Source organism: Indicator indicator, chromosome 12 (genome assembly GCF_027791375.1).
Source record: "Indicator indicator isolate 239-I01 chromosome 12, UM_Iind_1.1, whole genome shotgun sequence".
In the NCBI taxonomy this organism is placed as follows: Eukaryota; Metazoa; Chordata; class Aves; order Piciformes; family Indicatoridae; genus Indicator; species Indicator indicator.
Genome location: NC_072021.1, coordinates 26,182,793 through 26,197,455, shown reverse-complemented (window position 1 = coordinate 26,197,455; position 14,663 = coordinate 26,182,793). Strand labels below are relative to the sequence as shown.

At 41.5% G+C, this 14,663-nt stretch overlaps 1 protein-coding gene across 1 annotated transcript; it reads left to right on the top strand.

Annotated features, from left to right (window-relative positions):
• Positions 1-1,798: 1,798 nt before the first annotated feature.
• Positions 1,799-14,167, top strand: LOC128970257 (carbonic anhydrase 3-like). Its single transcript, XM_054385367.1, has 7 exons — positions 1,799-1,844; positions 2,748-2,945; positions 9,091-9,209; positions 9,819-9,911; positions 10,808-10,873; positions 11,706-11,861; positions 14,048-14,167. The coding sequence occupies exons 1-7, from the start codon at positions 1,799-1,801 to the stop codon at positions 14,165-14,167; spliced, it is 798 nt and encodes a 265-aa protein (XP_054241342.1).
• The last annotated feature ends 496 nt before the right edge of the window (positions 14,168-14,663 follow it).

The window sequence follows — 14,663 nt, the reverse complement described above, 5'->3', positions numbered from 1 at the left end:
GAAGAGGTGGAAAACAGTATGCACTCTGTAGAGCATAAATACACATCTCCTGTGTACTTTGTTCATGTTTCGACTTTTAATACTGTAAAGTTACTGGAACACCTTGGGTGGTTCCAAACCTTCATCTGTTACTTGCCTCAAGTTATTCATAGCACATGTATATTGGCTAACATTGCTCTTTCTCTTTAATAAATCTGCTTATTTCTTGGTGTTTAACTCTCTGATGATGTGTAGATACAGACAGCTGTCACTTCCCCTCTTACCATTTGTTGGCTACGTGAAGCACGGATATGTGAAGCACGCCAAGCTTTTATAGTCTCTCCTTGTAAAAAAAAGCTCTTTAGTTCTCTTGTCTCCCCTGCACCTGTTCTAATTCATCCCAATTCAGCTTTATGAGGATGACAGACCTGTTTCAGGGGATGTCATACCAGCTCCAGTGACAAGCCCCTGGTTTGTGTTTGAGTTTTTTATGAGCAGCTCCTGCCTGGTAATGAGTACTGACATTTTGTATCATCAATGAATTCCACTCTTCCACCTTCTCTTTTACTTCCATTTCAGATCATAAACATCATCAGTCAAGACCACTGTGCTGCACTTTCTGCTTCTAAACATAATGTGCTGTAGATTACACAATGTACATGGGTCCTGCCCTTTTCCATATGACAATCCCATGATTTGTCCCCACTTCATTACTACAAAAAAAAAATCACTTCTTATTATTCAGAGAGTCTACTGAAATTGCAATAATTCATGTTTAAGTCCAGTATCTTGTCTTCTGCCTAGTCAGTCTCTCATCCATTTTACACCACTGTGCTAACCTCTGTCTTCTCTAACTTGCCTGATAATTCCCTCAGGGTAACTATTTTTCAGAAGTCATTTGGGTTTTGTGTCACATGTGAGTCACATAAGGAATGCATGCAATTTTAAGCACACTTTGATGCATGACATCCCGCTAAATGAAAAGAGAATCAGAGCTGAAGCAAAACAAACATCCTATGCTTAATTTGATAATAAAGGTTTTATCTTGGTCTGGCAGGATCAGATAGTGATTTCCAGATTCCAAGTGTTTAAGTGGGAATCTCACAGGGATGGGTGTGCAACCTGTGGTAACCGTTCACACACAGAAGCTGTTGGCCTCATCTCATCCCTGGGTGACCTCCAGATCAGAGTTATGGGGCACGTCCAGAGGGAGACACATCAGCGAGGGGTGTCCTCGGCACGGACCCAGCCTCTTCTAAACTGATGATGTCTTACAGTAAACAGGCTTTCTACAACCAACCACAAAAAAGCTCAGCCAGCCTGCCTGTAACCTGTACATTTAATTTCAGAAACCAGCCAGGCTAAGCTTCCTGTTTTACGTGTCTGGCCTGTCTGTGTGTGTGCATAGATATTTTACCTGAATTTGAAGAAAGAAATATATATACCTGCATTGGCTGTCCCTGGTCCTGGACATTCATGCTTGCCTATACTGCCATGTACTGGGCGGCAGGGGCCGGCGGCAGCATCCGCTTTCGCCTCTAGCTCCATCTCGGGAGGGCACTGCTCCCCTCAGCCGCCGGCCCCTGCCGCACCTCCGAGGCAAACCGCGCGCGGCGCGGGGCGCGGGGTTGGCAGCAGCAGCAGGCGCCCAGCGCGAGGCACTCCCCGCCCCCGGCGGTCGGGCGCCCTGCTGTGCCTCCCGGCCCGCTGCCGGCGGGGAAGGGCATGGAGTTGGCGGGACTCTATAAAAAGACGCCGTGACACGAGGCCACCGTCCTGCCAGAGCCGCCGGGACAGGCTGAGGCGCGGCACCGACACCATGATCAACCCCAACTACTACCCGTGGGGCTACGACAGCGACAACGGTGAGTGGGACCGCGGCCCGGTCCGGCTCCTCTGCGGCCGCTGCCCCCGCAGGCAGCGAGGCTGGGAGCAAGACCCCGGCAAAACGGGAAGCCTGGTCCTGAGCGTGCATGAAGAGGGTCTGTGGGCTCCAGGCGGGCCTGGGTCTGGCCTTCACTCGGTGGTGTGGAAGAGGTGAAGCTGGCGAAAGGAGAGGCCGTGGCAGAGGTCTCTTAAGTTAAATAAAGTTAGTTTTCCTACTGCTGGTATAAAGTAAAATTTGACGTAGCTTTAAAATTAAGCCTTAGGCAAGCCTTGATGCAAGCACTGCAGCACCCACCTGCCGAGCAGCCACCATCCATCCTCCTGTCTGCAGAGGTTGGAAACCTGGGTGTCCTGATGTGCCCGATCCCTCTTTAGCTCTAGGAAGAACAGCACAGGCTCCATCAGGTTTTTTCCACATGAAACTATTGATTAAACCATGACAATAAGTCTGTGTTTCAAAATGCTGCCTTCTACAGAAAGTAGTGGCCTTTTCCCTCTCCAGATGGGTACCTGGTGCCACATTTTAATTGCTTGGCTATATCCTATCATATTTCTGGCCACAGCTGGTCTTGTAGTATACATTTCTAGTTCCCTTCCACAGTGTATTGTCAGCCTCCTAATAAGTAAAGTTTGGAGGTTGCTATGAGAGTTTAGGTTCAGTTGAATGTCATGCGGTATCCAGTAGTCCAGACAGAATAACAGGTTTTTTATGCAGTCAGTGACAGGACATGATTAACAACCAGGTGATTAATAACCTACTTATTCACACATTTACTTGATGTTCTGTAACTAAGCAAAGCCAAGCTTGCATTTATTGTAACGCAAGTATAATTCGTGCCTACCTGGAAAAGATTTTCATGATACTACTGTTTTTTTTCTAGGACCAGATCAGTGGCACAAAAATTACCCAATTGCCAAAGGACGCCATCAGTCACCTATTGAAATCAATAACAAAGACGTGCATTACGATCGCTCCCTACTACCATGGTTTGCTAGTTATGATCCCGGTTCAGCTAAGACCATCCTCAATAATGGGAAAACCTGCAGAGTCGTATTTGACGATTCATTTGACAGATCAGGTTAGTTTTGTTTTCATCTCAAGCTGTCAGTATATATCAGTGCCTATTTCTCAAGCCGCTTGGAATAGAGAGTGTGGTCTGAATGCCCCATTGCTGTCAGAAGGTCTCTGTGTACTGCTGGCACGTGATGCACAGGTTTCTCCAGCTCGAGTGCACTGCCCAACTTGTAGGAAGGTCCTGGATCCTCTTTTAAAGTCCATAGGGAAAATCCTAGGGAATGGAGAGAGCACAAAGAAGCTGGTGCAGGGTGAATGAAGGTGGAAGGTAAATTTCTGAGCTTGCAGAAGCTGTTGAAGTTGTGTTGCTTTCCAGGAGCAAGGAGTCTAGGACTCTCTCTGTGAGGACTCTGTCTGTGAGGACTCTGTGAGGACTGACTTCCATTCAAGCTGTTTGAGATGCCCAGCAGAACATCATAATGTCACAGTATTTCAAAACCATACCCATGTAATTGCTTATAAATGAAGTAATGAACCAGATGTTGCCATAGAGTCATGGTTTTTAATCAGTTAAAACTCCCTTTGGCATTCATGAGATTCTGTCCTAATGAGGATTATTGAGCCAAGGAATTCCAGTGTGTCAGTTTTAATGCCCAATATCTTTTATCTGCTTGTAGTTAATGACAACATACAATGTGCTGCATATATAATAGGTAGCTTTTAAGAGTCAGTGTGTTATATATTTTGAAGAGCTATGTTTATTCTGCTTAACAGGTGCTAGAAATATTTAGTTTATGTTGGCAGAACCACTGACTTTTGTGTTAATACTGTTGGCTGTATTTCAAAGGAAAAAACATTACTGAAGGCAGTATGAAATTACATTAGTACTGTGATAAAAGGAAAAATCAAATGCATACATCTTTATTCATATGTCAAGGTCAACGGAATTGTGTTATTATTTATAGTACATGAGATTGTAAGGAAAGGGAAAAGAAGTTTCAATTTCAGTAAAATATTGAAAAGTCTGTCATTCAGTGTTTCTTAACTGCATTAAAGGTTCCAGTTTCTATTCCAATATAACTAGGATTGACAGCTATAATTACTAGGAGGAATTTTGCTAATAGGTTGATTGGCCTAATGGATTTTTAATGAATGACTTGGGTTTCATGAAAGCTGAGGATCAAAACGTATGTAATGTGGACTGGCTAATACACTGTCAAAACTTACAAATGACTATGAAGTTGAGTTTGATTACTTTTCTAGCAAAGTGTGACTCTTTAGTGTTACTTGGATAAAAATATTATTACTCTTAGATAACACAATGTGTCAATAAAGAGATGTAGCTGTGGCACATGAGAAAACCTCTGTGGCCATTACTTACCATTTTTACTAACTCTTTTTATTTGTTGAAACAGTTTGAAATATATCAATGGTTGCATTTTCTGTGTAAATGTCAAACTAATAATAGTTATAATGACTCAGATTTTTGCACAGAAGGGAGCCTCCAGCACAGCAATCTAAAGCTTGGCAGCAGCACTCTGGCCACAAAGAACAGAAAGTTTTGCGATGTTCTGAATTGTTTTTTCAGATGAGCTGCCCAGTAACTATTGTGTTCTGATCTCAGAAATGAAAAGTGACTCACTGGAAAAGAAGTAGGTGTATTTCTCAACTCTTTGAAGGCGAGAAACATTCAGTGTTTATTGTTATGTCTCCTTTGTTATACCATTGCCTGCAGGGTCTGTGGGTGGTGTTCCTTCTTCAATGTAATGCTAATTGTAGAGTGAATTCCACTGTGCATGTTTTACGGTGTTTAGGATATGTGCAGTGACTTACTTTTTGTGCAAAGGAACCACCAGCTGCATAATACATATGCAATTGCAGTCATATAGGAAAGAAGCTTTTATTCCTTTGGAACAAAGACAATCTGTCTATCTATCTGAATTGTTTCTGAGTTAACTAGAAAACTAAGGGCTTTCTTTATTTCCATTTGTCAGTTAGAGTGGTGATACATCTCCAGTTCTATCTAGATTTTCATTAAATTTTCATTAATGGTAGGTGAAATAATTTGCTGAATGTATTGCAGAGGTAAGTGATAAAACAAATTACTTTGGATGTTTCCCAAGTTCTACTTCGATTGTGTTTTTCCTGCCAGGAGTACTGTGAATATTCACCATTTGGATAGTTTCTTTAACTCAAATGATTTTTCTGGGGAAAGTGCCATCCAGTATAACCCAATTATTATGCTGGAAAAGGCCTTATTACAGTTATCTTTGTAATTAGTCTAGAGGAAGAAATTGGAGAATTTATCTCCAGCAATTTATAAAGTCTGATTGAGTTTAAGAATTCACTACACAATGACAGATACTTAACTTTACGACCTGTGTCATGCCTCTGCTCCCTGTCAGTACAAGTTAATGGATTGTTGTGCACTCAGTTGAGTTAGCACACCTATGCAGAAGAAGGACCTTAAACACTGTAAAATCATAGCAGGTGAAGGTTGTAGTCTCAAAATGCAGGGAAGAACTAGGAGCTGAAATCAAAACCTCTTAGGTGGCTGTGCCTCGTAAAACCCATACCAGAACATGGGTACTTTGGCAGCCCCTACAATAACAGTTACTTACCAGTGTGATGAGGGTTTGCAATGATAAGGCACTGATAAGGAGTAAATGCTTTTCTCCCTGGTGGTCTGTATATTCCTACAGCTCAGCCATGTTGCTTTAATGTCAGTCAATTTGAGGGAGTTAGATTTTGGTAATGCTGTGACCATCCTTTTGCTTCCTGTAGAGCAGAAACAGGAACAGAAAAACATGTCTCCAGTATTGAGAAGTAAGTCCAGACACTCAGCTAGCCATGTGAGGATTCTGTAGTATTTCAGAGGACTAAGAAAAGAGCATGGTGCTCCTGTATCAGGGAGTGAGCCTGCAGGCTCCTTTTTGAAAGCCCTTGCTTTTGGTTTCATGCAGTTTCACAGGTAGGAGCTCAGAGTGAGACATTGGGCCCTCTAGAAAAGTATCCTTTGGTAAGTGTTTTGTGATAAGGAAACAACCTTAAAACTGGGAGTCTCAGATATTTAAGGTGAACATTTCCTGTGTGATAATTGTTAGAATAATTCCTTGTTACATATATGTATGTAAAAAAATATATAAAAATAAAGCTGTATTTTAACAGTACTGAAAACCAAATTAAAGATACCATAATTTCTTTTATAAACTTCTATTCTTTTTCTAACTGCTGTATGAGTGTGGATTTATTTGTGTTAATATTTTCTGAAAGCAAAATCCCAAGACGATAAAAGTACCTTTAGAATTCAAGGTCCTAGCCACATGTTTGACAGAAGTAAAGGTTTCTTTTACTAATTTTGAGCTATGCAGACATACTTTGGGATTTTTTTTTTAAGCTTTAGATACTGGAGAACTTCATTCTTGTATCTGTCTTTTACTTTACCTTTTCTAAGGCAAAGGAAAAGATTCATTTATTGACCAGGACATTTCATTTACTTACATTGTCATTTCATGTATTTCTAAGTTTTATACAGTTGCAATTCAAAGAAAGAAAACACCTTTTTGTCCTTCAGGAGATGCTGGTTCATAGGCATCTTCATCTTTGCATCATTCTGCCTGTTTAAAGAGTGCCAAGTAAAAGCTACTGTCTATTTGTGGATGAGTGAAGCAGGAATGTGTTGGCATGTGGTGATGCACAGCTTCACCTATAAGCCAGCTGAAAGTGTCTGCTGATAGCCCACTATTAGTGGAACTAATGACATGGTTTTACCTTAAACTGGATTATTTGGTTTTACACATCTATTTTAATGGAGACTTGATGACCTTGTCAGCTATTACTGTTACTCTATCTGTATCAGCCACAGTACTGCATGTCAGTGGGAACAAGTGAAAGCAAGTTGTTGAGAATGACAGGTTGCTCTTCATGTTCAGCAGTGAATACTCTTAGTGCTGCATTTCTTGAGACGATCATGGATTTCATTCCTTTCAGATTTAAGGATATTTTTCTCTATCATATTGAGATCATAGAGTGGCTTAGGTTGGAAGGGACCTCAGAGATCACCTACTCCAACTGCCCTGCCATGGGGAGGGATGCCTCTCACCTAGACTTGGTTGCCCAAGGTTTCATCCAGTCTGGCCTTAAACACATCCGGAGAGGGGCATCTTCACTCATTCTGGGCAACTTATTCCAGAGTCTCACCACCCTCATACTGAAGAACTTCCTCCTAAGATCTACTCTAAACCTACTCTCCCTCAGCTTAAAACCATTCCCCCTAGTCCTGTCGCTAGACACCCTTATGAAAAGTCCCTCTCTAGCTTTCCTGTAGGATCTTTTCAGGTATTGGAAGGCAGCTATAAGATTCCCCTGGAGTCTTTGCTTCTCTAGGCTAAACGAACTAGCTCAGCTTATTCTCATAGCAGAAGTGCTCTAAGTCATCCTTGTTCTTGATAGAATCATAGAATCAACCAGGTTGGAAGAGACCTCCAAGATCATCCAGTCCAACCGATCACCCAGCCCTAAGCAATCAACTAGACCATGGCACTAAGTGCCTCATCCAGTCTCCTCTTGAACGTCTCCAGCGATGGCGACTCCACCACCTCCCTGGGCAGCCCATTCCAATGGGCAATCACCCTCTCTGTGAAGAACTTCCTCCTAACACCCAGCCTATACCTCCCCTGGCACAGCTTGAGACTGTGTCCTCTTGTTCTGCTGCTGGTTGCCTGGGAGAAGAGACCAACCCCCACCTGGCTACAACCTCCCTTCAGGTAGTTGTAGATAGCAATGAGGTCACCCCTGAGCCTCCTCTTCTCCAGGCTGAACACCCCCAGCTCCCTCAGCCTCTCCTCACAGGGTTTGTGTTCCAGACCCCTCATGATCTGCGTTGCCCTTCTCTGGACACGTTCCAGTACCTCAACATCTCTCTTGGATTGAGGAGCCCAGAACTGGACACAGTACTCAAGGTGTGGCCTGACCAGTGCTGAGTACAGGGGAAGAATAACCTCCCTTGTCCTGCTGGCCACACTATTCCTGATCCAGGCCAGAATGCCATTGGCTCTTGTGGCCACCTGGGCACATTGCTGGCTCATGTTCAGCCTACTATTGACCAGCACCCCCAGGTCCCTGATCTGTTCTTGAGAAGTGCTGAATGTTTTATAGTAATGCTATAACTTCTATCTCCAAATACAGTGGATGAGAATCAAATATTAATTAGTATTTTGTGAATGCAGAGAGGTTTTTCCATTTTTACTGTGAAATCCTTTCAAATACACCTCCTTCACTTGGTATATAATGCAAATTTTAAAGAAAATGTAGAATGCAGGGTATTGTTCATCACAGGCTGAACTTTTCTTTAGTAAAATAGCTTCTCAGAGATTGCTTTTCTGGCTCATTTGCTGGTTTTTTTCCTGCTCTTCCACAGCCAGAGGGAGCAGCAATTACAGCAGGAGCAGCATCAGTAATTTCATAGCTTTTTAAACAGACAATTCATAGACTGCAGTAAGAGACACAATTTGTGGAATTTTGTGGGAATTTTTTTATCATCCAGCACTTCAGTAGTTGGTCTTAAGCATAGTTATTATTGTGTGCTTTGGTACAGGTAGCTATTAGATGGAATTTGGGGGAAGATTAAGACATCCAAGTTAAGGTGTCTTATGTGGGCTTTTAAAAGCAGATGGGTTATGTCTCTCAATCCCCATTCTACTCAACAGAGATGGTGTCACACTTAACCAATGGAGTCCACAGAGCAATTCAGATCACCATCTGTTGAGTGTCTACCTTAAGACAAGCAGAATTACTCTGTGTTCTGATTAGGGGCTTGTTTCAGTTATCCAAACACAGGCATCTCCTGCCTATTTTGATGCCTTGATGCCATCTTGCTTTAGAAAGGTACAGTTCTACAGGTCTTGTATCACATCTTCCAGTCCTGTCCAGGTATCTTTGGTATATCTCAGAAGGTATTAGATGCACATTTATGCAGCTGAATTAAAAATGGTCTCTGTTGAATATAATGGAAGCATAAACCCAAATAATGTTCTGCCTGTAAGTGCATATAGCTGAAGTGCTTCTGAAATCAGTGTAGATTTCCAGGAGGTACTGAGTGGTCTCAGAACATAGAACATCTGTACATAGTAAATAGTTTAAATACATCTTTATTTTAAAAGAATTGGCAGATACTTGAGTCTAATGCTGTTGCAGATTATCAATTGCAGTGCTGAGAGGTGGGCCACTTCCAGGAGTCTACAGGCTGCGTCAGCTTCACTTCCATTGGGGTTCATCAGATGACCATGGCTCTGAGCATGTTGTGAATGGAGTGAGATATGCAGGAGAGGTGAGGCTCACCACTTTTTGCTTCAAAATAGAGCGTAAAATAACATTTGGCATTATCATTCAGGTGGGACAAAATGTGCCTGCTTCTCAAGGAGTCCCTTCTAATTATTTACCTGTGACATTTTACTCTTACTCACATCAATTCTTATAAACATGAGTGAGGCTGAAGTAATTCTCCCAGGGAAGATGAGAACTATAGACTAATAATATACAAAGCTTGCATTCCTATTGACTTTTTGCTAGAATTGCTGTAATTTGAAAGCCAAATGGAAGAGTCATATATCAGTAGATGACTTCTGAACTGCATGCTGTAGCTGCTTACTTAAGCATCTTCTCTGCATTCTTCAGTTTTTAAGATGAAAATTCTGTTATTTTGTAATTTCTGTATTAAGGTGTTTATAGCTTATCTTAAAGCAAATAGTAGGCAAAAATGCAACTCATATATGAATTGATGTCCTTTTTTTTTTTCTTTTCTTTTTTGTGGAAGGCTTAATCCTCATTCTTTGTTGCCCTGAACTCCCTTATGTATATGAAGAACACTAAATTCAACCTGTGATGGCTTGCTATTCAACAATAGATTATTTTTTACCATGTTTTTCTTTATTTCCAGATGCATTTGTTACACTGGAATCCCAAATACAGTAATTACCTTGATGCTGTGAGAAGAACTGATGGAATAGCTGTTTTGGCCATATTTTTGCAAGTAAATGGAAGCATGCAATCCTTCATATTGCAGCTGTAGAGTTTTCTATTCTTACAGGGTTAAACAAGCAAGTGTATTTCGGAGAGATGGTACCACATGGAAAGGCCTGGCTTTTAGCAGTGCATGCTTTTCAATTTACAGAGCATGAGTCATCTTATCTCAAATGGTAGGCAACATTACATACACTTATCCCAGCAGCTAGTGTGTCTCTGTGTGGCTGGTGGAAGCTGTAAATCCAGATGTATCTGCCCCTGCTTTGGGGACACAATGTCAGTAGTGGCCTTCTGACCAACAGCAGTCAGTTGTCTTCTATGCTAATCATGGGCTGACATCAAGGACAGATGCTGACCCTAGGCTTTTCATGAACTTTCTCCCAGGCAAAACCAACTCCCAGAGAATATGACTTACTCATCCTTTTCCAGAATCTTTTGGGGGGCTTGCAGTCTTAGCCTGAAATAGTGGCCCCTGCTCTCTTTAATTAATATTCATTAGGGATAGAAAGATGGTTGTGAGTATTGAGATCAACAAATGCAAGCATGAAATCAAATTTTTTAGCTAGAACAAAACTTCTCACAAATGCTGTACTGGAGACTGCAGAGTTGTAAATCTCTGTTAGGTTAAAATTCAGTGTCAGCAGAGTCAGAGGTATTGTGAAATTACCTTTGGTGCTCAGTTTCTGTACTGATATAATTTCCTCATTTGGGTCATAATTTCTGTTGGAGTACTGGCAAAGGGTAGAGACAGAAGGCAGTGTCAAGGGTGATATGTTGGGTTAATGCATTGTAATTTTATAGTTGAGCTATGCTTAGATGCACATATTAAAAAAAAAAAAAGAGAGAAAGAAGAAAACTGATGGAGCAGAACTCTTTGGTTAGCTCATGCTTTCTTCTTTACAGGTAGGGAAAACTCCCAAACCAGAGATGAAGAGAATTCTCGAAGAAATAAATGCTATCAAAACAAAGGTAACCATGTTGGGCTTTTCAATATAAGAAGATTGCTGCAAATTCTCAAGACAAAAAAAAAAAAAAAGAAGCCAAGAAGCATGACTTTCTAGTTCCCAAATTCTGCTCTGCAACATTGCCAGACTATACTCATCAATGAAACCATGGGTGGCTTTTCCTCAGCAAGGAAAGTCCTTTCTTCCATGTAGATACAAGCCTGGCTTTAGTGGGCCTTCTGATGTTGTGAAAATGATAATCACCTTGCCAAACTTTACTCACCTCAAAACTAGGCATGCAGTCTTATTCCCTCAGTGGTCAGTGATAAAAAAAGAGCACCTTTTGAAATTGATCTGTTTTGTCTTGAAACAGGCTGCTTAATGGACCTCTGGAAATGCCAGTGACTAGGCATCTGTCTCAGATAACATGTGATAAGAATCTCACCGTCATAGGCTGTCTTGTTTATTAGCACAAGTGTTACAAATGTAGAATACCTCTGTCACACTTCATTGTATGGTGCCCTGATCCAATATGCAGTAGATAGGCAGACTGTCCTTAAGAAAAGAAGCTAGAAGGGAGAGTGCTTCTGCACAGAAATGAGTAAAGCACATTGGTAATGACACTGCTTCACGCTAGCTCAGGTACAAGAAGTAGCATCATGGAGTTGTATGTTGTGTCCTGCTTCTCTGGGCATCTGTAAGGGTCATTTAGCACACTTATCTTTACACTGCAGCATCACGTCTTGTGTAGGTGTGTGATTTGTTTCCTTAATTTGTGCCTTTGAAGTATCTTTACCTAATCTTGACTAGAGCCGTTGAAGAGTTTTCTGCTTGGTTTTGTTGTGATTTTTTTAAAGGGGAAAAAAGCTCCTTTTCCAAACTTCGACCCTTCAATTCTTTTCCCTAAATCTCATGACTACTGGACATACCATGGGTCTTTCACTACTCCTCCCTGCGAAGAGTGCATCACCTGGATTATCCTCAGAGAGCCTATCATAGTCAGTTCAGACCAGGTAAACTTCAAATAAATAATACTGTGACCACTTCTTTTTAGTTACATGTCATAACCTGATCTTACTCTTTTGACAAGTAAAATGCCCATTTGTTCTGTGAGAAATTGTCTGACTGGTTTCCACAAAATAAATCTGCTTAGAGGTTTGTATTACAGATCAGCTCCAGATTTCATTGGGAAGAGTGTAGTCATTGAGCATTTACGATCTAAAATGTGGTTTTAATGGAGTACTTAATCACATTGATTCAGCTTCATGAAAGGAGTTCTGGATCACTGCTGTATTTGGGTCATCGCTTTTTTTTCTTTTTTTGTTCAGTTTATGCAAATTTGGTGAGGTTTGGGAAACACAGAGACTGTTCTCTCACTAGCCCTACTATAGAAAAGATGGAGCATTTAATGTCAAAAGGGAATAGCTACACAGAGATGAGGCACTGGCTCTTACCCTGAGATAGCCACTCTTCAGGCAGAACTGGCAGTGTATGAGGGACTCGGTACAAACACAACAGAAGGACGTTCCTCACTTCACAGTGCCTGTAGGCTCCAAAGAATGTGTTCATAAAAGAGGATTGCGTTACCAATTATTCTAATCCTAGAAAGTGTACTACCATTGCAGTCTCATTAACAGTAATTATTTGGAGTGTGTGTGCATTTACAGTGGAACACTTGGATGTTTTTGCAGCCAGATGGTAACAGTAAATTACCTCCAAGGGTAAGTGCAGTCACTGTGAATCAGGATACTGCAGGAAAAATCAATCCAGCAGAAATCCCTGGGACATGCAGAGTGGGTGGCCAGGATGCTCAGATTACTTTTAATGAAAGGGTAGGAATTTAACAGTGGAATAGCTCTATGCAATCACAGACTAATTTGTTCACCTTTATGTAACTATAGCATGAATATTTGCTGCATTTTGAGACTTGTTTTTACTAAGTAGGGCGGATCTTCCACAAATAATAATAAACCCCAGCAATCTATTCTCTGATAGTACTTTATCACTATATAGACTATTTTCAACTCCTACCGTTCTATACAAATTATACTTCATCTGAAATTTAAGAAGAATCCAGCAGATGGCTAAAGAAGGCTCCAGAGAGACCATGTAGAAGCTTTCCAGAATTCGAAGGGAACCTGCTGGAGAGGTTTTAAAAAGGCATATTGTGATAGAGCAAGGGCTAATGGCTTCAGACTGGAAGAAGCTACATTTAGATTAGACATTAGAAAGAAATCCTTCAGATTGAGAGGGGTGAGGCACAGGAACAGGCTGCCTAGAGAAGTTGTGGAAGCTCCAGGCCTGGAAGTGTTGAAAGCCATGTTGGATGGGGCCTTAAGCAACCAGGTCTAGTAGGAAGTGTCACTGCCCATGGCAGGGATTTGGCACTAGGTGTCTTTTAAGGTCTGTTCCAAACCAAACCATTCTATGATTCTGTATTTACTGGTTGCAAATGCAATGTCATTATTGTTAGGCAAACTGAGGTAGCTGTCTTTTCTGAGCTGTGCAGTGAAGACCAGTGTGGAGATACCTGGACTAGCTCAGTCCATGAATTGGGATTAATATAGTCACAGTAAACTCAGCTTTTAGATCCCAGACAGAAGTTCTCCTTCTATCAGACTTTAAGTCTGTACCATAAAAGTTAGATGCATCAATGTATTGAAGTCAGTTGGAATACATTGAAGTGTGCCATTCATGGGGCTCCATTTTCAGTGTGCACCTGGGAAAATGTTTTTATCCTTCTCCTGATGAGCCTGCAGCAGAATAGATCCTCTGTTGAAGACCCACCATGGAAATGAACAGGTAGTTTATAACTGACCCTTAAAACCTTGCAATTCCAGGTATTTCTCAACAATCAGACACTAAAGCAGGGTTATCATAGGGAGAGCTTTATTGGAGCATAGGCTGTTCTATTTGTGTTTCCCTGGCTGTACACAGTTCTGCAGACAGTAAGTGACAGCACTTTTCACAATCCTGTTCAAGCAGAACCCATTTTTATTGTTCTGTCTGTTTCTAAGAGTGTTATTGTCAAGGGAACTGTTCTTGTGGTGATGGAGTGAAGAACATCTTCACAACTGAGAAGGAGACTTTCTTGCCAGCTTCTGGGGCTAGGTCCCAGGCTCCTTGGTTTAACTGTTGAGCTCTAGATTTGATCTCAAGAGAGCTCCATCAGGACACTTTGGTTTTTGCTTTCCTGCAGATGGCAAAGCTTCGCAGCCTATCCAAGAATGCTGAGGATGAACCTGATTTGCCCCTGGTTGATAACTGGCGCCCAACTCAGCCTCGGTATTTCAGGATGGTGAGCGCATCATTCCTCTAGGACCTGGATGAGGTTGGGTGTCTCTGAGGGAGGTAACCTCTAGAACCAAGAGATGGTTTGGTTTTGTGTCCTCTGATGCATTTAGACAAAGCTCCAGCTTTAGGTTCAGAGGCTGAAACTTCGAATAGTGAAATGTGAATTTTCACATCCAGACAATATCATTTACTTAGGCAAAAAATGGAAGTGGAGAATCTGTTTGGTTCCTCTTAGTTGCTTTAACATTAGCTTTGGTTAATAGTACAAAGGAAGAAAGAAGATGCTACTAATAACTACAAAACTATTTCTCACTGCTCACGTGTCCCTTGGTGCTTAGCTTATTCCATGCTAAAGAGGTGGCAGTTAAGTAATTGTTTTCAGCATAAAGCCATGTTGTACAGTAGTTGTTTTCAGCATTGTCCATGCCTTGCTCCAAGCTGCAGCATTTGATGCACAAGGCCTTGGAAATTAATGACAGCAGTCTTTTTGTATCTGATGGAAGGATAGAAACTTGCTTCAT